Below are 25,510 nucleotides of genomic sequence, written 5' to 3'. Positions count from 1 at the left end.
TGTCCATAGGGATGACCACTTGGCCTTGACAGGACGCTGCTGCCATCCTGTCCTTGACACCTGATCCTTCCCTGCATGGCAGAGAGAGGAGGAGGTCTCCTGTGCCACCCCTGCCCAGGGTCAGCTGGGAGAAGGGAGTACCTGGCCTCTCCCTTGGGATGTACTCTGTCCCTCCTGCCTCTAGTCCCGGTGGGTCACAGCTCTCTCCTGCTCTGTCTGAACGGCTTCTGTCTTCCTTTGGTGTGCAGGCTTCTCTGTGCGCTGGCATGAGCAGCACCTCTCCTTAGCTGGCATCACCATCCAAGGACAGCACTGGGCCTTGGCCACCGCAGGGCAGGGGGCTGTTGCCTTAGGTAGCACAGAGCACGGGGCGTTCTGGGTGTAGCCGTGCGCAGCCCTCCTCAGCGGCAGAAGGGCTCGCTGTAACGTGCTGGCGCCAAGGGTCAGATAGCGGAGGAGCCCACGCCTCCCTTCTCCGCCCGGCAAGCCCGGTTGCTCCCTGGGGCTAGCCCGGCGCTGGGGATGCTGGGCGTAGCTGAGGTCTGGCACTGGTTCCCACACTTGCCCTCAAGCTTTGCCGGCACTGTGGTCAAAGGCGGCCTTTCGCTAGTGGGCTGCGGGTGAGGAGACGGATGGGCAGCTGCATCCCCGCTGCGGCGTGCTGTGAACTCTTAGGGCGTGGGTGCCACGCTGGGACAGGAACAGACAGCACCAACCTCTTCCACACGCTGCCTTGCCAGCATCTGCGTAAACTGAAGTTTCAAAGCCCATTTCTTGCAGCAGAGGGGGAAACTGAGTCACAGAGCATTGCATTAACTTTCTCTCCCACGATCAGCCTTCCCGTACTGCTCTGCCCATAAATCGCTTTCCTGCGCAGGAGAAATACCCACTGCTGGTGCTGGTGGGTGCCTGCAGGCTATTGCAGAGAGGCAGCCGGCCAGCACGAGTCGCAGACACCCAGCTGAGCTCCGTGTTTCCCGTGTGGTATAGCTGTCATGTTGGCCGCATTCCCCAGAGCCTAGGCAAGTGGGTCAGCTTTTCGGTGAGGATGTGATGAGGGGCTTCTCCTAGGCTCTTTATGTCACAACACCTAAACTTAGGCAAATGAATCCTGCCCAGTTGCCCCTTATGCGAGGATCCTGGGATAAATGACACACTGTGTCATGTTCCCCTTCACGCCAGTGAGTGAGACCGATCCTAAAGGGGCTGGGCTGCAGCCCAGACCCAAGGGAGTAGATCTTAGAGGCACAGGCAAAGGTTGATCTGGGTATGGTGCTCTGCAGACCACTGTCTCCTGTACCCTGCTTTAGGATGTAAAAGTAAAATGTGCAAAATGCTGCCATCCTGCCTTTGGAGCACTTTTTGTCCCTCTTTAGACAGTTTGGGAGTGCATAGTTGAAGGAAGCTCAAGACTCCTAGTTACTTGGGTTGCAGGGAAGCTTCTTTGCTCTAGTGAAGTGAGCTGAGACAATCTGGCTTGGAAGAGGCAATCCAAGTTTGGGAAAAGTTGAGCTGTTCAGAGCCATGCAGCAACTCGGCAAAAGGGAACTCCCTGCCGCCAGCGCAGCTGGATTTGTCCCTGCTCCCTGAGGGCCTCTCTCCTGCTTTCTGAGCTTCCCTCCTCTGCCGGGCATGGGGGAGAGCTGCATGAGATGGGGGCATTGTTTCTGAAGCGCTCCCCAGATCCTGTGTTCGCCATCCTGGTGGGGAGCTGCTCCCAGGGACACTGCCACCAGCTGCCCTTGCCTATTGCTTGGTGCCCACCAGCAGAGTTAGGGTGACATCAGGCTGAGGATAGGCAGGAGTTTAGGAAACAAAGAAGCACAGTGTCACTCAGTTTCCCCCTGCTTAGGGAAAGAGAGAGAAAGGAGAAATAGAGCAATGAGCTCATCTGTGAGTTGTTTACAGTGCAAAATTTGCCTCAGCTGCTCTCCCAGGACTGATCTTGTATCATTTATGTAACTAAAATTCAGTTTGGCGAGCTCTGAAGAAAGAGGAGACCTAGATCCTAGTTCAGTTGACAAACCCCTGGCCCTTGTGCCATGCTATCCATCACAGAGAATTAAACTGTCATCGACGACACATAAAATACATCTGGCAGCGGATGGCAAAGCAGGGTCTGGTGCTGGGCTGAGGATGGGGTTCAGCCGCAGGAGCGGAAGAGGTCTGGATACTGCTTGCTCCTGCCTGTCCCGCAGAGATCAGAGGAGAGCAGGGCCTGGCATGGATGAACGGCCCCTGGCAGCTTCAGGGGCAGCTGAGGGACACTGGGTGGTGATGGCACAGAGGGAAGTGACGGTGAATCATGAATACCAAACCTGACACCAAGGGAAATTCGCCCTGGTACTGGCCATAGGGAGCATTTCTGCTTTTAAAAGCTGGTGCCTGATAACAAGTGCTTTGCCATCACTGTCCTAAATAATACACCCTCTCCAATGGTTGTTGTGTGATGGTATTTCAGATGTGCATGCAAAGGCATCACTGAACTCGGGGGTAATGGCACATGGTTTTTCCTAACTCTAGTTGTTCCAGTGGCTGGGGACGGGTTGCTTTAGCCTCTCTCCCTAAGCTCCTGGCTAATTTGAACACATGTAAAGTGCCTGTCAGCGGCAAACCCCGCTGTAACCACAGGAGTGGCATTCACAACTGCTGTATAACATGAGAGCTCATATTACGCCAGTTGGCATTTACAGGGCTCAGGCCTGTATTTGTAAGACTTTGCAGGATATGGACAGTGAGGCTTCCTCTTTGCAAGGCTGGAAATCCCAATCCAGCAAATAAAATCTTGTTCAGGACCATGTTTGCACAATTTTCTGGAGAAGTCAGCTGTTAAACTACAGGAAACTGTTGAAAACAGGACTAGAAGGGAAAGAATGTTTTTCCCAGGTCAGATCTCAGCAAGGACTTTGTAAGAACGTCTGTGACTTGCACAGTCGCGCTGGCTTCACAAGCTTGTTTTCTGCAATAAGGCCTCCAGTGGAAGGCAAGATCAGTGTGAGCGGGGAGGGTGAGTTTACTAGAACAAGGCTGGATCAATCTGCTGGAGACAGAGTTCTCCAAAATGCTTGTGCTCCATACCCCACATCCACTAGAGCATTCAGGTACTCAAATCCTCACTCAGATCAGGAGCAGTTTGGATGCTGCTTGTCTTCTGCAGACCTGGCCAGGTGATTTAGGAACTGAACTGCCGCTTCCTCCTCCCCTACCCTGCAGAGAACCCCCAGGGGAAGTGATCTGGGAAGGGAGCAGCAGGGCTGAGCTGCAACTTCTCCCCACAATGCATGAACAAGCATCTAGGTTCTTGCCAGCCTAGCCCTGTCCTCACCGCAGACCTTGCTTTTGTGGCTAGATGGTTACAGAGCGAGACTCTTCTCTTCATGCTCCTAGCTAAGCTGGCAAAGCTTTGCAGTAGGTTCCTGAAACCTCTTGACCTCTCTGATGGGAAGCATCTTGTAAATATGGGGTTCAGCCAGCTGGATGCCTGCAGTGTCTCCAGCTTTCAAGCTGGCTGGGACAGTAATGTTGCCCTCCCTACTCTGTCTGTCCTGTCTCCTTGGAGCAGAGGGGAGCGAGTGGGTGTGTGCAGAGGACCCAGCGCACAGAGAGCTTGAGCTGGAGCTGAGACCTCCGTGGGGGGCTGTAATACGATGTGGGAGCCACAGGCGCACACTATGAAGTGTACTTGGCTGTGCTGTCCTAAGGCTGCTTCTCTCTCCTACAGGGTGAGCTACCACTGAACGCTGTCCAAGTGCATTTCGAAGAGAACGAGAAAACTTCTTTTTTAATAGAAGGTGTGTGTCTGACATACCAAGGGGTGCACTGGCAGCAGACACAAAGGACTCTTGGGCCTGGGCTGGTTTTGCTAAGCTGCTGTGGGCATTTTCCTGGCTGTGCTTACTCACATCAGAACCCAAACTTTGTGAACTGAACTTCTTAGAAACTTCCTGACTTCCTTGGACTAATTCAGTATCTATACCATTGCTGAGCTGCAGGGCCTGGTTTCGCTTGCAGGGGAGAGGTTAAGGGGACCTTAGCCACTGCCCAGGGAGCACCAGCCAGCGACAGCGCTAATACCCAGGGACACGCTTGTCACAGCGTGGCTGCATGGGTCCCCTTCATTCAGATCTGGGCTGTGTTTGTCCCTGTCCTAGATTCAGTCTGATGCAAGTGGTCAGCACCAAAGCCAGAGCATTCCCCTTTGTCCCTGTGTTGGTATTAGGCTCCATCCAGACTCTGGACCTGTGGAAAAAGGAGGGAGGGATGGAGAAAGGGGATTTGCAAGAGCCCCATCCAGACTTCGGACTCATAGAGGGAGGAGGGATTGATAGAGAGAAGGTATTCACAAGGGTTTTTGAATGAAGCATGGACTGTCGTGAAATCCAGTAACAGCTCTGACTGGTGTTATTTTACAGGCCGACTAATCAATTCGATCCGGGTGATCTGCCCCAGCTATGACGATTACCAGGAGTGGCTCTACTGTCTCAAAACAGCCCAGTTTCGAAACGCTGACTCCTCCCTCTCTGGATCAGAGAGCTTCTCAGGATCAAAGCTGCTGCACATTGGCCCGGTAATAAATGTCACAGGTTCATATGGTAGTTAATAGATGTTCCCAAGGATTCCTGTCAGTCTTATCTCTGGCTATGTGAGAGTATTTTTGTGACACACCAGACTTCACTTCAAGTCCTCTTCCTGTTAGGAAGTCTCTGATCCCTGCAGATTATGCTAAAGGCCTATATTATATTATATCGGTCTGTATTGCACTAAGTCCTTCTAAAGCAGATCCCTGGCTATAGACTGTGAGAGTGTTGTGAAACGAGGCATTGACACAGGGGCAGTGGTAGAGTCTTAAAAGTCAGGGGAAGACCCACCCTATCACCTGTGCAGCCAGGGAGGGGTCAAGATGCCTGAGCACGCTTCTGCCTGCTGCAAGCACCTCCTCAATCGCTGCAGACTCAGTTTGCTTGTGGGTGGTGCAGTCGCCCCTTCTGAGCCCAGACTCAGCCATCCTCTCGGCCCTAGAGGGCAGCACACCCCGCCACACTGGGCACAGCTGCCTTGGGAATGCGTTCCCGGCACTGGACACAGCCCAGCACCAGTTCTGGACTCAGCATGTGGGGACCGAGGTGTGCTGGGCTGTCCAGACCATGCTCAGACAGCAGTAACACAGCCTCACCATGAGCATGGTCCACCCAGCAGGAGTCATTTCCAAGGGCAGGGCTGGGGATGGATCCAGCTGAGACCACCCGGAGGACTGTTGTTCCTAGGTGCTGTTTTCTTTCCCCCCATCTAGTTTGCAGGCAGTGGGAGAGGGTCACTCACTTCTGATGGCCGTACAAACTCCTGGACGTCTGGAGGGAAAGTGGCCACCTTAACACACCTCTCACAGAACAGCGGCTCTCTCCCCGACAGCCAGTCCTTCGTGCTTATGCCTGAGAACAGAGTGCTTGAAGACCCACTCTCCCCTGGCTATTCCCAGCCTCTCCACGTAAGTGAGCCCCCCAAAAGCCTGGGACATATGTGGGGATGGACACTGCTTTTGAGCAGAGCAGTCTATCCAAGTGCCCCGGATGGGCTGAGCTCATGTGAGTCAGCGTTTGCTACACAGTGCAGCAAATCCATGCCTGGAGCCTGTATTTATCCTGGTTCAGCATTGTCGTTATTGATAAGGAAAAAGTCTGCCTAAGAATCCCATTCCAACACCCTACTTGGCTCAAGGGTCATTGGTTCAAAGGCCAGGAAGTCCTGAAGCCTGTGGGTAGGCAGAGGTGACAGGGCTAGGCAGGCCTTTGCTCTGACCTGTGCTGTGTTCTTACATCCTGGGCGTCTACATGCGGGCGTGGAGGTGTGCATGGGGCTTGGGCCCAACTGCAGAAACATGCAGATAGGTCAGCCCACCTGGGCTGATCCTGCCTGGCCCTTTGAGAAGTCATGACTTCAGCGAGTCTTTGGAGAGCATCCTGTCCCGGTGGAGTTCCTGGTAGGGAGAGACCATTAAATGTACAAGTGCAGAGTGATGCCTGCAGCTGCCCTAATAGAGGAGGGGCCTTGCACTGGCTGCATGGGGGCATGTGTACCTTGGCCTGGCCTGGTGAAAGCTAGCCACAGGATCTGTTTTCTTTTTTCAGTGCCTGGCACATACCAACTGGCCAAGCACAGGGCTGCCCACACAGGAGCTGCGGAGAGGGGGCAGCTCCAGAAAGTCCAAAGGCAAATGTGGACCTTGCAGCCAGCAGCCACAGCCACCCAGCCAGGACATGAACAGGAACATGTGTAGCTTCATTCCTGAAAACCCCAATGGCGAGCTGCTGTCTTCAGTGTACAATGAGCCGTACTCTGCACACAGCTCCCAGCATCATCCAGCAGCTTCCCCACCACACCTGGACCTGAGCAACGTAAGGAGGCTGGGATGTGGTGTACTGGGGCTGCCCTTCTGCACCAGAAGGGTAGAGGGACAGAGGAGGATTCATGCAGGTTTCTCTCCATGCTGGTGCTTTGCATTTTGCTTGCAGTGCTGCTGGGATAGCTGCCCCAGCAGGTGTTCTAGGGCGGGCATAAAACCTGTTTCCACTTGAAAATGGCCTGTTTGGAAGTGAAGTTAAACACAGTAAATGGAGAAAAGTCTCATGGAGCCCTCAGATGCTGGACACTAATGCCTGAGGCAACATGAAAACCAGTCAGAGGTGCTCTGGAAGTAGAAGTGTTATTACTTCATAGGACTAAGCCTCACTTTCTCAGGGCCTTTCCAGTATGTGTCCATCCCTGGTTTAATGTGGGAGGCCATGTCTCCCTCCCTTCAGTCTCAAGGAGTGTGCATCTGCCCTACACCCAAGGAAGCCCCTTGTTAGCACGGATGGCTACAGTCAGGAGTCAGTCCTGTCCCTCCCCCCGTCACTTAGATGTCTGAGAAGCAATTGGGACTTTAACTGCAGGGTGATTCCCCACTCCTGTCCCCCCTGGGAGAGATAAATGAATTGCAAGTAGTGAACAGGATGTGATGTTCATGTTTTTATTCTCCCTTTTAGCTGAACAGATGGAGCTTGGTGGAAAGTCAGCACTCAACAGCTTCCAGCTCCCTGGAAAGGCGGACCGTGCCCCGCTCCCCCTTGTACGCTGACCCCTATACACCCAGCTCCCTCACTGCACGCAGTGTGGCAGGCTCCAGCTTTCTGGAAGAGGTACCCTGTGCAATTGCTGCTGGTTGTGTCCCTGACTCAGCACACAGACTTTTGGCTCCAGAAATCATGCCTCAGGCCATTTCTTTTCCTGCTGTCTGCCTGAGCAAGAGATGTGGAAACTCACTGTATTTTGGAGTGGGGCGGGGAACAGCATAGTTCTCTGTTTTCTTGAGCCGGGATGGTCAGAGGGGAACAGGTTTCCCCTGTCTTATTAGTGGATTCCAGCATCACAACGATCCCAGGATGAGCCAGAAACCATAAAACAAAGGCAGAGACTGGGATGTGATCTGTTTTTCAGAAACCGAAGATGAGTCAGACATAGGGACCACTTTATCCACCCCACAAGAATTTCAGCTGTGATATATGAGTGCCTATTAAAGGCTACATTTCCAGTTTTGTGCATCTCCTTGGAGAAGAGACTGCCACTAAGTCTTTGGTTGACATCCCCCATATTGCTGAAATTCTCTCTTGCTTTGGAGGGTTCTTTTATGCTTTCCTGGCTGCTTTCCATCCATCCTCATCCCCTGAGCTGGCATTAGGTCCCATCCTACCACCTTCACATCTGGCCAATTTCCATAGTCTCTAGAGGGTTATTGTGAGGGACCTGCAGCTATTTCTTCTTTCCCATTTAAGGCCTTCAGAACTGGAATTTAGAAGAATTTGCAATGTAGACAGAAAATCTTGTTTTGCCTAACTCTGAGGTAATAATCTAGTCATAGCAGGGCTGGAGTAGAAGTGGGGATCAGCTGGTGAATGTTCCCCAACTCTTTATAGCAGCTACCATATCTGGAGTTTGTTTTATTTAAGTTCTCGCAGTGTCATGGACAGACGGGTTCAGCACAGGTGAATCGTTGCCCAGCCATTCCAGTATCCGGTCACCTTCCTCTCCAGAAGAAGAACTCCCAGCCTCTGACAAGCAGTCACTGGAGAGAGGTGCCTGCAGCTCAGAGATACAGCACCCCTGGTACCTCATGCAGTCTCCGTCTGGGGCCTTCTGATGATGCTTCTTATTTTGCAAAAGTGAGTTTGCAAATACATTTCCAATGCCTTGAACTGTACAGACTGTAGGGAAATACACAGAGCAGCCCTGGAGCAAGGAGCATCCCTGTGCCAACTGTTCAGAGCAGCCAGCAGTTTGGGGAGGGGGTCCCAGGTTGCCTTCCTCTTTATGCTGGAAGAGTGGTTGGTTGCTGCAAGGCTCTGCACCCTTTGCTCTGTGACTGGGTACATCCTGGGGCACAGGGGTGGGGGAATCAACAGAGGGCTGATTTCCCTGGTGTGCAGTATCCTAGGACTGCAGTGTTGAGTCAGCTCTCATCAGTGTGTTCCTTTCTTTTCAGGTCTCTTCTCTGCGAGAGGAGCATCGGGACACCTCACTGCAGCCACCAGGTGAGACCTTTGGGAGGTGCATAGGAAGCTGGCTGGTTTCTGCAATGATGCCCTTGCCTGTGTTATACTTCTCTTCTGACATGGCCTTAGCTAAGCTTAGCACGGCACTGCTAGGTCTGGGCTTCTGCTGCTCTGTGGTTTATCCAAATCTACAAGCAGCTGCTGGAGTGCTGCAGCCCACCCCACCTCTCTGGTGTCTGTCTCCGTAAATATCATACAAAGCAGGACTGGGAGGGAGCACAGGGACTCATGCATGCCCCTCCTTGCTGCTGCTCCCCTACGGCAGGACCAAGTCTATTATGCTGCTCCCTGCCTGCGTCTGATGGAGGCAGTTCCTTGGCTTCCATCCACTGCCTCTTGGCTCTGGCCCCCCTTCTTACGTGGTGGGGTTTGTGGTTCATTCTGTGGCACTCTTGCAACTTCCGCCACTATGCCCAAACCTAGTTGTATCCAGTCTGCGATTTTGCTGACCTTCAGACATTTTCCCTCTGCTGGCAAAGGAGAAGACAGCCACCGAATTGCTCATTGCCCCACAGAGAAATGCCCTCAGAGCGGAGAACAGTGGTGCTTCCCTCCATCCCTGCCTCTCTCTGGGAGTTGTGGAGGAGAGATGAGGGGACAGAGTGCTGTCCAGGAGCCTCACTAGCTAGCTAGAGCAGGGCAGTTGACTGAGCCTTCTCTTGCCCATGCTCTCTGAGTGCTTTGGTCTGTTTTTTCCAGAGGGGAGCACTGGCGCTTACGACCTGCCAGATCTCAACTGCCTGCACCGTGACTCTGCAGCCTACCATGACTATGCCGAACTCCAGAGCTTCCAGAGTGACTGTAGCTATGACAACCTGTGGGATGCTGAGGTGAAGGAGTCAGGTGCGCTGCATGCCTCACCAGCACCGAGCCAGCAGTTCTACCAGGCCTGAGGGCAGACCTCTACAGCCAGACACAGAAATGCCCCTGGGCTCTTCTTGCTGGCCTTCCCACAACAGTGAGGAGCTCCGAGGCGTACAAAGCAAAGGGAAGGGCCTTGCTCTGTGAGAGGCTGGCTCCCACATCCTCTCAGCTGCAAAGTTTGAACTTCTCCACTAAATCTGAAGATGGGCGCAAAGCGCAAATGTGACAGCCTCTGCAGAGCCCCAGAAGCAATGTTTCTGCAGCACTAAGGAGCACACTCTGTGGGAGCACTCTGCTAGGGGAACCCAGGCTAAGGAACAGCATGACCTGGTGTAATAAGGGGAAGGACAATTTACTGGTCCCAGATAAAAGGGATGGGGTCTCCAGACAGGGCAGCGATTCTAAGACCAAAGAAAAGGGCTTCTTGTTGGCTGGGTTAGTCTGACCATTTTCCTTTTCACCAGAGCCTTCAGGCTGGTGATTTCAAGGAGCCATTGATCCCTGAGAACGACTGTTAGGCCAAACCTTCCCCCACCAAGCTCTGAAATTTGTGAAGACATATCAGATATACACCATCATGGTATATACGATTGGTGGCAACAGCTATGCTCATAGGATTGCCTTCCTGCAAGAAGAGAGTTATCTGACAGGGATGGAGAAAGAAGTCCAGATTTGGGCACAACAGGATGTTCTTTCCACTTTATGCAAAAAATTGCTTCTTGCTAGTGCTGGCTCCAAACCAGCACTGTGATGGTGACCTGCAATATTAACAGCCTGATACCTTAACAGATGGCAGCAAGAAATGTGCTGCCATAAAATATGCCAAGTGTCTTGTGTTTACCAAAGAATTTCCTGGAAAGGATGCCCCAGATTCCTCTTACAGGACTGTGTCCTTTCCTCCCAGCCCTCTCCGTGTTATTGGACTCGCACAAAATACTGCCTATGAATATCTAGGCAAGGAGGGAAGGAAAGAAATTCACTGCAAGCCAAACTCCAGTACGACCATAACACTCCAGTGGCTGGAGCATTGCCAGCATGGGCTGCAGTCTTTCTCTTTCCCCTCACAGAGCAGCAGCAAGAACGGGATACAAACAGGGGACAGAGTCTCAGTGTTATCATTTTCCAGCCTCTTAGGCCAGATCCTTCAGCACATATAAGGTCAGCAGCAAATCCAGATGTTTTTACCTGAGGCTTCAAATTCTTAACCTTCGTTCCCTAAATAGGCTGCAAAACAAGCATATTAACTAAATCTCTATTTTTGTTCTTTCAGTGGTGCAAACAAAGTAATCCAGGAGGTCACTGTACTTGAATATATACATATTATATTGTGTGTGTGTGTGTGTGTGTGTATATATATATATATATATATATATCTTTTTTTTTTCCAGAAGGTATCAAGCAAAGTTTACATGCAAGGTTTGAGTGGATTATACCTATTTAATGTGTAAATGTGGCTGAGTTAAAGATCTATTTAATTTTGTAGCTGTGGATGACATTCAGTACTGTAGAATGAGCAGCTGTCTGCACATCTGTGTGGGTGTTAGTTTAGGTCTTCTAGCTGTTTTTGTTTTGTTTCAGGTTTACTTTCATTTCAGAAAGGTTTGTATCTAATAATTTAACCCCCAAAGGATGTATTTATTCACAACAGAATTGCACTAGGGGACATCAAAGGCACATAGTATTCTGGGAGGCAGCCGTGCACATGTGCTTCTGTGAACACGGTACTTTTTGAAGACTGCTACCATGACCTGTTTAATTGTGTTTAACGGCAATATCTGCAGTGTATCAAAAGAAAAAAAACCCTATTACTGTAAAAGTTTCCTGGTGGATTTCTGTGAGACTGTACAATTACAATACACCTTCTGGAACACTTTTCTTCTCACTTTGTCATCATCTGGTATAATGGAGAAGAATTTTTGTCCATTGCTGCTGTCCTTTGTGCAGCACCTAATGAACGCAATAGCCCTTCTTTCCTAGAGGACTTTGGGTCCCTGGGTCCACGGAGATTTTCCAGAATGCTGACTGTCTCCAGTTCAGGTCAGGCATTTGCAAACACCTAATCCTAGGGCAAAGTCTACCATGCATTTGTCAGGCAATGAGACCTGGCTAGAGGTTTAATGCGAAAGCTGATCAGACTTTGCTTTCCCCCTGTGTTCTGGGGGTCTTGGAAAGGAGTTCTGTAAGAATCAGTTGGCGAATCCAGATTGCTCAAGGCACTTGTGCAGCTAGGAATCCCGATGCCGTGCTGTGAAACTGGGACATCTGTGCTGGAAAGGGCTGTACCGCCTGCTTTCCAGCCACAGGGGAAAATGCACAAAGCGAGTGGGACGCACTAGTCAGCAGAAGTGCTAGGGCTGTGTTTGGTACCGAGCCCTCCGCAGGGTGGCAGGTTGTGCAGGGTTTTGCTCCACCTTTGCCTGTTCTGTCAGTCTGGTCTCACTTCACTGCAGCCACTTTCTAACACAGGCGGTCGGGAAGGGAAGCTGGCCATGGCAGAGGCCTTCCTGGAATGGAAATATCATCCTGTGCACCCCGCTGAGTGGACTGAGGAGTGCTTCCAGATGCCTGTAGACCACTTATGTCCCTGCATCTGCTTTGGGCAGAAAACCAGGTGTCCCTGCTGCCTCTGCAGAGTATGGTGGTGAGCAGAGAAGGCCAAGAATTAGCTTAATGTTCAGTAATCCCTCTGTGCTGGGAACAGCAGGGCAGGCAGAGAGCTTGTCCTCACAAGCACACTGCTCTGTGCAAAAGACTTGCCCAAAACAGTGGGCTCTGGAAGGCAACAATACTTGGAAAGATGGCAGGTGCTTCCATGCTGCAGCCAGAGGTGCTCAATAAACCAAATAACTAGACGAGAGGTAGATGTATTGGCAGCAGAAGCCCAGTGTACTTATTCCCTGGTGAGCAGCGCTCTCAAGCTGCGATGTGCAATCGCGTTGATTGGTGATGGTTACACATGCATGCACAGGGCTACTGCTGGCAAAGTGCAAGATCCTGATTTTAAAAGGCTTTAGACACATGTTCAGCTTCTAAAGCAATTTTAGCCCTCCCCCCAGAGCAGCAACTTTCCTCCCCGGCTACGTCTGGGCTAAATTTGTCACTCTTTCAAATGCTGCCCTTTCAACACAAGTCCTGCCCATTTCTCACGCTTCCAGCACGCCTTTGCGTGCAGCTGCCACGGTCTGTTTGGCTCCTATTTCAGTTCTGAACTCCATCTCTGTGTTCATGCATCTGTACTTAAGAGTTATTGCCTTGTCTCCTCAGTACTTCTGGGGCAGAGCGTAGCTGCTTCCAGCTGCCGCCCCGGCACAGAACACAGTGTTTAGGGATGGAAAGCAAGCATGCCCTTATCAAATGGGCACCATCTGGGGCTCGGACTAACAGAATGGTGCTGTGGGGTGCGGACAGGACCTGAGTATCGCACCCCTCAGCCCTGTCGTTCAGATGATCACTAAGGCCTGCTCCCTGTCGTTTCTTCACTGTTACCCTGTGGCAATTAAGGCTGTGATGAAAAACTGCCACTGAAATGGTTATACGGCCCCTGCCATTCAAGCAAGTAAAGGAGTTTTACTTACTCCCTTCTGCATCTGGGACTAGGTCCTCTTAAGAAGCACTTTTTATGCTGCTCTCCCTCTCTCTGTCCCTACTTGGAGCATTGTACAGCTTTCCTAGGCTGATAGAATTAAAGCGGTGCAATCTGTGTGTGTGTGCAAGTCCTTAAATGTTTCCAGACCAGTCCCCATAAGCGTCAGATTGGGTAAGACCCACCCAAACTCCTCGGCACAGCCTGGCTTCCCTGTTGAGTCATCGGTTGCGCTGGCCTTTGATACCCCTGATAGTTTTCTATCCAGATGCTGACCCAGGCAGCTCCTAGCAGGTGGCAACAGGGCTGCGTTTGTGAGCTCTGTTCATGTACCCTGGCCTTGCAACCATGAAAACCCATGTTCTCGTGCTTTTGCTCCAACACATCTCTCAGCAGATTTAGGATTTAAAAATAGAGAGTTTATTTAAATTAACACTAGTTATCTCAGTGCAGATAGTATTCAAGTAGAAACTGTAGTACCTGTAAACACACAAAATACCTCTTGTCTCCTGAAAACTGTATCTGTCCTTCACAACCTGGGCTGCAGCAGACGTACAGTCTGAACTAGGTTGCCCACAAACTCTCTCTCTTTGCTCTCTGGTTTCTAAGTCACAGTTTCAAACTTTTTGCTCAAAGAATAAGCAGCAGACAGGCTTTTTTAAAACAGAAAGTGGAGCTTGTGACCTTTTCCCTTGACTTCAGGGGTTTCAAGAAAAAGCTCCTGTAACTGAAGACGTGCAGTAGCTGCAGCACAGCTGCCCGCTCTGACAGTTCCCACCCTCTCTGCTCATGGACTTGCTGATTTTTTATTTTATTTACAAAGAAAAGACACTTGAGATTTGGGAATTCCTTGGTGAGCATTTCTTGTGAACAAGTCTCTTCCTGCCAGTTGCTTGTGAACGACTCCTGCAACCATGGCTGAGGTCGCGGGGAAGGATTTGCTGGGCAAACCTCCCGCCTGTTCCCAGAGGGAAAGCCCCGCTGCCTCCCTTGCACAGGCCCTTGGTCCCTCGCTGAGATGAAGATGCGGATGGCTGGCTCTAGGCTGGGCTGAGCAACTCCCTCATGCCCTGTGGGTGAGGGAATCCACCAAAATATGCCAGGCTTTCAAAGCCAAAGCGCCTGGTATTTCTGTAGATGTTAGACAGAAGGGAGGCCACTGCTTCCTCCCTGTGCTGTCACTCCCAGATCTGGCACAGGCACCATGAGCCCTCGGAGATCACTCTGAAGTCCCAGGAGAAGACACTAATCACTCAGAAGAGACCTAGCAGAAATGTCTACAGGAAGCTTTGCTCTGATTTTGTTACAGAGAGATGAAGCAAAAATAGGAGCTAAGGAGCTGCTCTGGCAAAGATGACTGCTGCAGAACAGGCAGGAGGGGAGACCGGGACCTCTTCCAGCCGGGTGGTACACAGTATATCATGGCCAGATGAAATATGGGGGCAGTTCTCGAGGGTGCACCTGCCTGACTTTTTCATTTGCTTGGCAAGACAAGGTGTCAGATGCGGCAGCTACGTGCAGGGCGAAGGAAGTGGGAAGGATGGCACAGCTCCCACCTCCAGCACTGACGCTCTCTTTGGCGAAGTGAAAACAGACTCAGTGTGGTGAGGATGCACTGAAAAGGTCGTTTCTATTGTGGTGGCTGCTGCTATTGCAAAAGATGGTCTGTTCTGGCTCCTCCAGAGCGAGATACAGGCAAGATGACCTCGCCATGGAAAGAGAAGCGAGAGCTTAAAAGGTCAGAGAATAAGCCAAGCATTAAAATTGCAGGCAAGTCCAGGCTGGTTTCCTTGAAGGACAGTAGAGACACTGCTGCTTGAACGAGCACGGTAGGCACTCGCAGAGCTGATCTCCTGATACCAGCAAGGTCTGTCAATATTTCCCTTTCCATCTGCAGTGGATTGAAAAGATCCTTCATCTGAAATACTTATTTCACCCCCTTCTTTCTGTAGAGAACAAAAGGAAAGTGAAATGCACCTACAACCTGATGGATAATCTGGCATCTTCTGTAACTTTTTGCAGGGGAATGGATTTACTTCTACATGCCCAAGCTCTAAAGGATCAGGTACCAGTTATCACAGATAGGCGAAGTGCACTCACTGGTGGAGGGTACAGGCACCTCATGTTTCCTGCAGCATAACATGAGTACTGGGCACTCCTGGGAAGAAAGTCAGCATGAGTTTTTGAACTCTAGGATAGAGATATTGACAGAGTGAGATATACCCCAAGAGCCTTGGAGTGGGAAGGGAGGCGCTCGGTGCTGTTGTACCTTTCGTAGCTTAGCTGGTGAAGAATGAGCTCCTGCAGATCAGGGACAGCCAGGTGTCTGCTTTTGCCACCCCTGGAAGCACAGGGTTTTAGCTGTGCATGGCTCACCTGCAGCTGGGTCACTGGGATTCAGAGTGCAGAGCATTATCTACCATTCCCACTTCTTGCAAATCTAGGTCTGGTTCCCTTCTGGATCATACATGGTGTTACTATCTACTCCTGAAACACTCATAAACTAGTCGTCTGCCCAGCAGCTTTCCTTCAGCCTCACATCAGTGTGAAGGCTGCCCTGTGCCATTCAGAAAAATTGACTGCAGCCTCATATAACCATCTGCAAGCAGCAGAACAAGCCGGCTTCCTGCAAAAACCATGCACATAGCCTTCAAGCCATAGAGGGAGGAGAGGACACACAAGCCTCTTCCCAGCAGTGCTTTAGTGAAAGGCCCAGCTATGCATTCATTGTAAAGTTCTCCAGTCCAGCCTCAATCGACTGAGCTTCCTCATTCATCACGAGACGCCAAAGCAGTGAGCTGAGCAGGCAGCACCCGCATTGCAGCAAGCGTCTGCAGCTTTGGCTTGCGGGGAGCGGCGGGGAACAGAACCATTTCCCCAGGAAAGAAGAAGGCCCTAAAGCAAGGACATTGCTTAGAAAATATCAGACTGACATGGGTACACACAGACTCCCCCCATTCCATGATGGAGCCCAGCCCCATCCATACCTCCCTAGAGGGGCTAATGTCATGAGAAGTGTCTTCAACTTTGTGGTTTCTGGCCAGAAACTGTCCCAGTTCTAGTGAGATCTTCAGGCAACTTTGCAAGCCCTGAGACACTAAGACAGCCCAGAGCAGCTTTCCCAATTGTTTTGCCCGGTATTAATTCAGGGACTTTGGCACAATCATTTATTAACTGCTAGCACCACACCTGGCGTTACTGTACACGGCCAGCAGGGAAATTAACTGTTCCTGCACCTGCAAAGTGAAGGGAAAATATGATTTCCTCCAGAGTTTTGTGATTTTGTTAGAAAACACACAAAATTTGAAAAAACTGAACCAAGCAAGAATTCAGCAGTGCCTGTTGATGCTTTTGCCATGCCTCTTGCACTGGGGCCTTCGGTCTGTGTGAGGAACTAAGCAGCAAGAGACAGCGCCCTGTAAGACAGGAGCTGGCAGTGCCAGAGACCCCTTCCTTTTAGCAAACCTGTCCCCCTCTGACCTTCTTCTGTTTTGCTCAGTTCAGTGTTATTTACAGTCTCCCAGGAAAGTCCTGCATAATGAAATTGCCTGATTCCTCCAGCTGTTCCCCCATTACCCACCCACCATGCCAAGGCTGCTCTATTCCCACCTGCCACTGGGAACACAGAGAGTGCTTAATGGATTATGGCTGGATAAACAGTAAAACTGAGCATATGTGAACACTTCAGCCTCCGCTGTGCCTGCTCTTGCTCATTCAAGGGGTTGAGGTCTGCTTGGCAAATCTTTCAGGGCCTGCGGCTGCAATGCCAGGTGCTCCTGGCTGCAGCTCGCATTGACGGTGCCTGGCTGGCCTGAAGGGGACTGGGAAGCACAGAGGTACCCTTGGGCAATAAGGACTGGTGGCCTGATCCTGGGAGCTGCTGCCGTGCCTTGACTTGTGGTCGCCGCTCTGTTCATGGGCTCCCCTTGGAGGAGCAGCCACAGAGGGCTGGAGAGAGACCTCCTCTGCTCGAGTCCTGAGCGTGTTAGAGACAGAAGAGCGTCAGGGCTCCCTGGATCAGGCTGTTAGCGACACGTGGTAGCCAAGCTGTGACTCAGAGAGGTAGGCACTGGGGACTGAACCAAGGAAGAGGAGAAGGAGCTTGTCTCCCAGCATGCTCTGTCCTTCAGGTCTCCTTAACCAGGGCAGCAACTCCTACACTTTCCTATGAACTGACACACAACGGGTTTATTTCTCATTCTTTAAAACTCCATACTCATTCAACAGTTTCACACACAAACTATGTAGACACAGGAATGTACACAAAAGTATTAAATGAGATATAAATGTTTATTAGAAGCTTCCAATATATTTTATCTGTTCTCTCCCCCATAAAACCTCTCATACTGGATATACAGCTACTATAGTCCATAAAGATCTGTACACCCCTCTCTCTTACTATTTACTATGTATCTCACTGTACAATCACACAGTGTGCTCCCTTATCTGCAATAATACATGGTCTTAATACAGCCCCACACATGTTAAAATTGCATTGCACTCTGCATTAAAAGGAAAGAGCTAAACCTCTCTCGTTTCATACGACAAACCCTTATTGCTGCAGACTGTTCCTATAAAGCTCATAGGCAGATCCACACAGGTATTTGGGTAGCTCTCCCCCAGTACCTTTGTGGATCTGGTCCCTAAGTGCTTATCAGGTCTCACGTTTGTGCTGTTATCAGACGTGGGAGTGAAGAAGAGCCCTCCTTCGTAATGCCCTTGAGTGACCAGGGAGGCACTAGAGACAGGGAGGAAACTGAACCACATCCTTTTCATTTTTCACCACACCCTCCATGCTAGGTGTCCCTCCCTCCTTCCCTGCCAGCCAGCACCTTCCCCCTTGGGGTTACGTGCTCAGACAAAGCACCTCCTCATCCTACCTCTCCTCGCAGCCAATTTTTTGTCCCTAGTATGTGAGGCAGCAGAGGGGCCAGGTGGTATACCTAGATCCTTCATCTGGCGAGTGTCAGAGCCAAACACGTCTGCTTCCCGTTTCCTCTTTTCCAACATGCTCCTGTCCTCTTTCCTGAGAACTTCCCTGAGCTCAGCCCCTCTCCCTGCTGCCGGGCAGCCCCTTTCTGCACAGCGCAGCCCTTTTCTGACTGCTCCTTCCCCTGGCGATGGCTGTGTGACGCCTGCCCCTGTTCTGCCTACAGGAGCAAGATGCGTCATTGCGGTCGATGCTCCTCACCCCCAGGAAGAGGCACTGCATCCACGGCTCAGCCTCAGCAGCGCCAAGGCAGCCACAAGCAACAGAAACCTATTCTCAGCCTCCTGAACCACTAGACTGAACTGTGACTTCTTGGAACGAAGTCCAAGTGAGTAAGTTCTCCTGCAATGAGCCAAACCAGTCATGGGAGGCCTGGACTCTGCCAAGCAAGCTGCCCTCCATCTCCCTTTGGATGCCTTCCCCTTTCTCAGCCCAGCTAGCAGGGTGCACATGCTTAGTCTAGCACCATCTTCAGAGACGACTCTTCCCCAAAGCTTTCTCTTCTCTGTCTTCACAGATACCCCCAACTCATTCGCAGGAAAAAAAGCACTCTCCCTGGTTTCTTTTGCTCTCCCCTCTTCCACTATCTAAATCTTCCTTTGTCACAAGCTGACTTTCAGCAAGGAGGATGGACAAGCAGCGCCTAGGAGATAGCACAAGTATTTGAGAAATCCAAAGAGAAAGAGCAGAACCAGCCCACATGGGCTCCTGTTCTGTCCAGGTATAAACTGCCTACCATATTGTAAATTAATGTCACTGGAAGGATCCTGCTTCCTGTAACATCCTGTCCCTTTTAGAAAGGGGTCCAGAGAAGACTTGATGTTGGGATCCAGGCTTCTCACACTGTCCAAGAACAAGGCCCGGGAGCCTCTCTCTCCACCTTCCTCGCCGTCCTCGGGAAGCATCTCGCTCGTGCGGTGTGACTAGGTCTGGTGTTGTCCTTCTCTGACCTGCTTTCTGAAGTAGCGGATGGCAGAAAGCGTGCCAAAAGTTGCCAGGAACACTGGAAAAGAGCCCAACACATTTCCAGAGTGAGTCTGGGTGCTTCTTCCAAATCCTGACACTCACAAGCTACTCATCAGTCAGGTCCACGGGACCTAGGGGGGTTTTTCCCTTCCCTCTCTCAGACCCCTCCTGCCTTGCACGTCGTCCACACCACACAATGCTTGTTCCCAGTGCATTCAGTCCTGACCTGCCGGCAGCCTGGCAGACCACATCTACTCCTCTAGCTTGGGCACACAGATCAGAACAGCGTTTCGCAAGAAACAGCTGTTTTTAAGGAAAGAACCACATAGACTTCATGTGTGTGGTGAGAAGTGAGGGGCTTGAGCAATATGCCTTAAGAGGGCATGGAGCCTGTGCTAACATGGTTATACATCTGGCATGTCTTGTGACCATTTACATCTGGGATCATCAGAAAGGAACCCTCTTAGGGGTAAAACTCATCTCCTGGGGGACAGCTGCCCTGAGATGTTGATGGTAGCGGCCTTACCTTGGAGTCTGCAAGTGTCTGGTGCCAGTCCTGCTGCGAGAGCTCTCGTTCACACAAGATTCCCATCCCACCTGAACAGCCTTTTATATTGTGAGAGAGGCCAGCTACAGTGTCCCTGAAGGGACGGACGTTATAGGAGGAGGGTGCATAGGGCACCCATAGGAAACAGTGGTGCAGAAACAGCTACATCTGCCTGGCAGGGTGGTGGTTAGATATACAGGCTAGTGTGGAGACGTGGATATGAAGGCCACAGCAGGAAATCTCACTAGAGCTTTATTTCAGGAGATTCCCCTCATTTTCTGCTTCTGTTTGGACCAGGAAGATGCCAAGAGAGATATCTTTCTGTGGGTTATCTGCAGATATTCTGATCCCAGCCAAAAGCAAAAAAATGCCCCCAAAACAGAACCAGAAAGGGCAGAGATCCAAAATATAACTCATGGAGAACACACACAGAATCAAGCATTTCTCTGAACTTTCAGTTAAAGTTTGTAGCTTGGTGTATAAGAAAGGCCAAATTGCCCTGATCTGTGCCCAACCAAAACTGTGAACCCATTTGGACACCCCAGTTTAAATTTAGTTGTGATTTTGATTTATTTGCTAGAGCCTGGGACACAAACAAGGAAATTCAATTAGTTAGAACCTAAAATGTCAAAAGAGAACTACTAGTTCTTGCCTCCCCTCCTCACCACGGTGTTTATTGCACTCTAGCTTATGCAATCACGAGGGCACGAGGCCCATATCCCACTTTTCTCTCCCTCTCTGTGGCCCTGTCTACGATCTAATACTAAGAAGGCAAGGAAGGCAAGGCCAAAAGCTTCTTGTGATTATTGCACCGAACAGCCTTAGCTAATGAGCTATTCTCAGCGCCAGGGAGTCAGCTTGGTGTGTGACCTTAGCGGGGAACATTCCTCCCCTGGGTGACCAGCAGAGAGCCCTGGCCTGGAGTGTCTCTCCCCGCAGTGAGAACTCTCCTGCGCCCTGTGAGGGCTCAGCATGGTTCTGCTGCACACAGCAAAGTGCTGCTGCAGTAGTTGTCCGGTGCTCTGCTTATGCAATGACCAGCACCACTTTGAGCCAAAGTTCAGCTAATTCGTGCTGCCTGAGCTTTATCTCTCCCCACCAGCAATGCTAATTTGAGAGGTTTGAGAGGAGAGGAACTGACAGAGCTCAGTTTACTTAAAGGACTCAATGCACCAGGATAATACTTCAACTAAGCTGTATTTAGAGAAAAGATTATACATTTATAGCACATTATAAAAATACATGTTTGTTCTAGATGGGATGAAGGAATATAAACCAGCATACTTGAGGTCCTGATTCAGCTACTGGCTAGCAGGGATCTTAAAGAAACATCTATTGACCTGACACACTGGTACTGGTCCCTGTCAGCGGCTAGATGGAGCTGGGCCAGAGCTAGGAATACAGGAATTGTCCTGTGGCTCAGGTTAGGGTCAGCAGATGCTTTGCGAGGGAAAGGGACAATGTCAGTGAGTATCAATCAGGACTGGCAATTCTACAGGAGGGAGACGGTGTTAGAAAGTAACAGGACACTTTAGAAAAGCAGGAGAATGACTCCCTGCAGTTTTCTGCAGGCACCCTTGGATGTGTTAGTGTCCCTGCCTCTCTCCCAGCCAGGTCTTCCGTAAAGTCCTCCTCGCCCCTCTCCCGCCCCGGCCTGGGCACCATACATACTAGTCTTCCATGCATCCGGAGCCTGCAAATCGGAGGTCTTCACTGCCCAGGAGGCAAAGGCACAGAAGACGAGGCACATGTCCTTGTGGGTCAGAGCCAGCGGAGCCTCGGGCCTCCCTGCAGGAAGAGCAGCGTGAGGCCTAGGGTATTACGTTGCCCTCCTCTGCCATCGCAGGCTCCACTCCCTTTGGGGTAGGGTCCCTTATACGCCAAGAGAAATACATCTTTGTCACACATTTTCCCTCTCAAAAGACCTTTTCTTTACTACTGGTCAGTCAAATGCATCTATTTTGGACTCAGGTATATTTCTTAAGGAAGGTCGCACATTTTTTCATTCATCTCAGTATTAAACTTTGTTGAAGAACCTGAAACAAATATTTGCGAATGCTACCTGCAGGCCTGGGAGAGACAGCTAATGAATGCACCGCCTCCAGGACCTCTGACTGCCCCGGCACCTTCCCCGTGTTTCTTCCCAGAGCTCCCCTGCATGGTGGCTGGAAGATGGTCTAGTGGCTAGTGCAGCTGGATTCGGGAGACCTGGGCTGGCTGCCGCTGCACAGTGACTGCAGGCAGGCTCCTCCGGGTAGGGTCCCTGCCTGCCCCCGTGCTGGGAGGTGCCCTGGGATCCCCACGGCTCCGCTATAACACATATCCCTGGGACAAGCGTCACAGCCCTGCATTCCCACCTCACTCCTGCACCCTGCTAGGACCAGCGTGGGAGACAGCACTGAGGGCTCTGCATTTCTTTCCAGAGACCGACTTTTTAGAGCTCCAGTCTAGCCCAACTTGAAGACATGTTGCAAGAGTAAGTTATTTTTGTTCCTGAGTTTATTTGATCGGGCTTTTAATTAAAGCTGGCTTATTAATTAGTTATGACCATTGCAACAGGGTTTTTCTCTGTGCAAACAGAGCGGAAGCTCTATTTTGAGTCACCTCTGGGATGATTCATTTGTTGTTTGTTTTTAATATTAACTGTGAGGCACCGTGGCTGTAAGCATCGTATAAGCTTTAAGATAAATATGCTGGCTGTCCTACTGGGTCAGACTTGCTTTCCCTTTATTCCTGTATCTCTTACCAGCCCCAGGAAAGAGATGTAATAGTCAAAGTTCAGGTAACCTTTGGGGTCTCTGGTGAGTGCTTTTTAAATTAGCATCTGTTTTAAAGTCCCCCTCACCTCTTTCAGCTGAAAGCCCTGGACATGTTGTACTCTGTGTACACCTTTTCCCCCAACAGCATTAGGCAAATTAGTAGTCCAGCCTTATCAGGACAGCAGCTCAGGGATCATCGCTTTATCTCAGGGGCATGAGTTGTTTGGTACGGAAGGATTTTACTGGCCCCTCTCCCATTCCCTCATCAGAAATAGAGGCATGTGGTTCTGCAGGCTGTTGGACAGCATGGGCATGGGGAGATTCCCACCTCTGCCAGACCTTGCAATAACACCAGCCATGTTTAATGTAGCTGCCTGCTTCAGCAAGTTTTCCTTGGCCAGTGGGCAAAAGAATAGGTTGCATCCACAATAAGTTATATCCAGTTAGGGCCAACTTGCTCAACCAGGAGAGGGAGCTTGGGCCAGACTGCGTTTCAGCCTGCTGCACGCATGCTGTCACGACCATCGCTGCCCCAGGACTGCAGTATGCTGGTAAGCAAAGCAAATCAAGCACAGCATGTACCCATACCCCCTGCCCACGCTTCTTGCAGCACTGGAAGGCGGCCTGCAAGGCCTGGCCGGCAGCAGTGGCTCGGGCACAGGGACAGCAGGAGCATCGCAAGAGTAGAGCAATGCGATACAGCACGTCACGGCTGTTGTTCTAGCCCCACTTCCAAAGATCTCTGCTAAAGCCCAGGGCGGCTATACGGCAAGGAAACGGGAGTGTGGTTTCAGACCAGCTATGCTGGCTGAGCCCACCACATGCTCCCATCTCTCGGGTGGCCCTAACGGTGCTGCAGCTGGAGGGGGGGTGGCTACAGCAGCGTTCGAGCTGGCTGAGAAGCCTCCCACGAGGCAGTGGGAGCGGGGAGGCCACGAAGGGCAGAGGTGCATCGCTAAGCGCAGCAGCGAGCTGGAGCTGGCGGGCGGCAGCAGGCGCGAACAGCGCTTTACCTGTCAGTGCAAGGGCCACGTCTAGAGCTTCTGGCCGTGCCTGGCCTCCTCCCAGTGGTGCCAGCGGGACGAGGGGGAGCTTCTCTCCGGATCCTCTCCGCACGGGAGTATGGGGAGCTGGGACCTGGCCTCTGATGAGGTGCACTGGCCTTTGCAGGAGCGACTTCAAAGCCCCTACAGCCTTCTTCACCTCAGAGGCTGGAGTGGTCAGGAAAACCCCTCTCCAGCCCCCCCTGCTCCCAGCCCCGTCAGCAAAGAAGTGTTCATACACCTCAGGGATGGAGATAACCAGGGACTCTTTGACTGGGGTTGAGCCAGGGTCCTCATTTTGCAGCTGAGCTTGGTCCAAGCTGCTGAACTTCTTCCGCTTCCTGTCTTTACCCTTGACCTTTTTCCTGTTTCCTTCAGGCTCGTTGAAAAAATGTTCATACAGTTCAGGAAAAGATATTTCCCTTTCCAAGGGTATTTCCTCCTGCTCCACTGGGTTCCCCGTTCCTTCTTCTTCCCCTTGGGAGTCACAGAAGAAGTAGTCGTACATCTCGGGCCAAGTCACGTCGAGGGTGTTTCCGCTTGCGGAGCGAGGGGGGCCCGGCGCCCCCGGGCTCTCGGCTGCTGGCCCCGCGGGGGCTCGCGCGGCGCCATCGCCTCCAAACGCCGCCTCGCTCCCAGGAGCGAGCGCCTTCCCCGCGCCGTCCCGGCACGTGTCTCCCTGCGGAGCAGCCGCTCCTCTGGCGAGAACCGGCGGCGCAGCGTCACGTAGGCCCGCGTCCGCAGCTGGCCCAGCCTCGGAGCGCCTCGTCACCCTCCCCTTCGCCGGGAGCCGCAGCCCTGTCTCCTCCGCCTCCTGCTCCGCGGCGGCGCTCGCGGCGGGAGCTGCCTCCTCCGCTCCAGGGCCGGGCGCCGGCCTTCTGCTCTGCCCTGCCTCCTCGCTCCCCGGCTTCCCGGGAGCCGGCTTCGCTGCCTTCTCCTTCCCTCTGCTCTTCCGTGACGGCAGCGGCGAGGACAGCGGCGCCTCAGCGGGCGCCAGGCCCCCCTGTGCCACGGCGCCCGCGGGCTCCCGCTCCTCACGGGCGGCCTCGGCGGCGCTCGCTCCGCGTTGCTTGCGGCTCCTCCTCGGCTGCGCCGGCGTCTTGGGCCTCACGACCTCCAGGGAGGCGCTGGCAGGGCCCGGCTCGGCGCAGGCCCCCTCCCCGCCCGGCGCCCCGGGAGCAGCCCGCGGCGACGCCTCCGGGCCAGGCCGCGGGGCGAGCTCGCTCACGGAGCTCTTCCCTGCCGAGGCGTCCAGGGAGGCCGGCGACGCCGGAGAGCCGCCGTGCTCCGGTGGGCCGTGCCGCGCTGCTGCCGGGCTGCCTGGGGGCTGCTCCCCTCCGGCGCCCCCGTCCCGGGCAGGGCCGCTGCCTGCAGCGAGGGCGCGAGGCTCCGTGGCCCGGCTGCTGCTCGCTGCCCCTGCCTCCGAGGCGGACGGCAGCGCTGCCGGGTCGCGGGCTGCCTCCCGCCCCGGGCCGCTCGCAGCCGCGCCGCCAGCCGCGCCGGCCAGGGCAGCTGCGGGGGCGCGGGGCAGCTGCCTCCCCTGCGTGCTGGGCATCGGCAGCGCGGAGCGAGGGCCGCCGGGCTCGCCGCCCTCACGCCGAAACCCGCTGACCGAGCCCGGCTCCGTCCCGTCCTCGCCGCCCCGGAGCACCTGCGGCGGGGCGAGGTGCCCGCCGGCGGGCTGGCACGGGGAGGCGTCTCCGGGGAGGCCACGTGGGGGAGAGCTCCCGGCGCCAGGCCCTGGCCCGCTGCCCGCCCTCGCCGCGGTCTGCCCGCTGGCGCCGGCGCGGCAGTCCCCTCCGGGCACGCCGTCCCCTTGATCAATGTCGCCGAGGCACTGCTCCTCGGCCGCGGCCAGGGCGGCCGGCAGCAGGCTGCATTCCTCCGCCGCCAGGTAGAACTCAGCCCAGTCCCTGTCGCTCAGCTGGATGCTGTACTCGAAGTTATCCATGGCTGCAGCGGCAGAGCGAGGGGAGGGGGCTGGTGAGAGCGGCAGCACGAGCAGGGAGCGCCGAGCCGTGCTGCCTGCCCGCTTAACCCTTTCCCCTTGCCCTATTCCCCACCATCCTCCTTCGCTGCTGGTTGAAATCAGTGCGAGGCAAGGACGGCTCCTGGCCGGCTCGGCAGGCAGACAGGTACTGCTGCGCTGGCCCACAGCTCAGCCAGCGGTAAG

General features: G+C 52.8%; 2 protein-coding genes across 3 annotated transcripts in view; one reads left to right on the top strand and one right to left on the bottom strand.

The window, feature by feature from the left end:
- The window catches only part of PLEKHN1 (pleckstrin homology domain containing N1), a 30,060-nt gene extending 18,739 nt beyond the window's left edge, over nucleotides 1-11,321 (top strand). For both annotated transcript variants that reach the window (XM_067311137.1, XM_067311136.1), the window contains 8 exons: nucleotides 3,722-3,791; nucleotides 4,413-4,567; nucleotides 5,291-5,485; nucleotides 6,126-6,392; nucleotides 7,023-7,175; nucleotides 7,983-8,195; nucleotides 8,516-8,564; nucleotides 9,285-11,321. In XM_067311137.1, the coding sequence (XP_067167238.1) occupies nucleotides 3,722-3,791; nucleotides 4,413-4,567; nucleotides 5,291-5,485; nucleotides 6,126-6,392; nucleotides 7,023-7,175; nucleotides 7,983-8,195; nucleotides 8,516-8,564; nucleotides 9,285-9,478 (1,296 nt within the window). In that variant the 3' untranslated portion in view covers nucleotides 9,479-11,321. The remainder of the gene's footprint in view (nucleotides 1-3,721; nucleotides 3,792-4,412; nucleotides 4,568-5,290; nucleotides 5,486-6,125; nucleotides 6,393-7,022; nucleotides 7,176-7,982; nucleotides 8,196-8,515; nucleotides 8,565-9,284) is intronic.
- A 7,624-nt stretch (nucleotides 11,322-18,945) lies between these two features.
- Nucleotides 18,946-25,290, bottom strand: PERM1 (PPARGC1 and ESRR induced regulator, muscle 1). Its single transcript, XM_067311210.1, has 3 exons — nucleotides 23,308-25,290; nucleotides 21,207-21,323; nucleotides 18,946-19,025 (listed from the first exon to the last, which is right to left on the bottom strand). The coding sequence occupies exons 1-3, from the start codon at nucleotides 25,286-25,288 to the stop codon at nucleotides 18,946-18,948; spliced, it is 2,178 nt and encodes a 725-aa protein (XP_067167311.1). The 5' UTR covers nucleotides 25,289-25,290.
- Between the last annotated feature and the right edge of the window lie 220 nt (nucleotides 25,291-25,510).

This window comes from Apteryx mantelli, chromosome 26, assembly GCF_036417845.1.
Source record: "Apteryx mantelli isolate bAptMan1 chromosome 26, bAptMan1.hap1, whole genome shotgun sequence".
Lineage (NCBI taxonomy): Eukaryota > Metazoa > Chordata > Aves > Apterygiformes > Apterygidae > Apteryx > Apteryx mantelli.
This window is presented reverse-complemented; position numbering and strand designations above follow the sequence as displayed.

Excerpts from the sequence above, each read along its gene's own strand:
- PERM1 (XM_067311210.1), bottom strand. The coding sequence starts at position 25,288 with ATGGATAACTTCGAGTACAGCATCCAGCTGAGCGACAGGGACTGGGCT. Across the intron at positions 21,324-23,307 it reads CGTGGCCCTTGCACTGACAG|GGAGGCCCGAGGCTCCGCTG; the intron begins GTAAAGCGCTGT and ends CTCTTCCTGCAG. Across the intron at positions 19,026-21,206 it reads TCCGGATGCATGGAAGACTA|TGTTCCTGGCAACTTTTGGC; the intron begins GTATGTATGGTG and ends GCTCTTTTCCAG.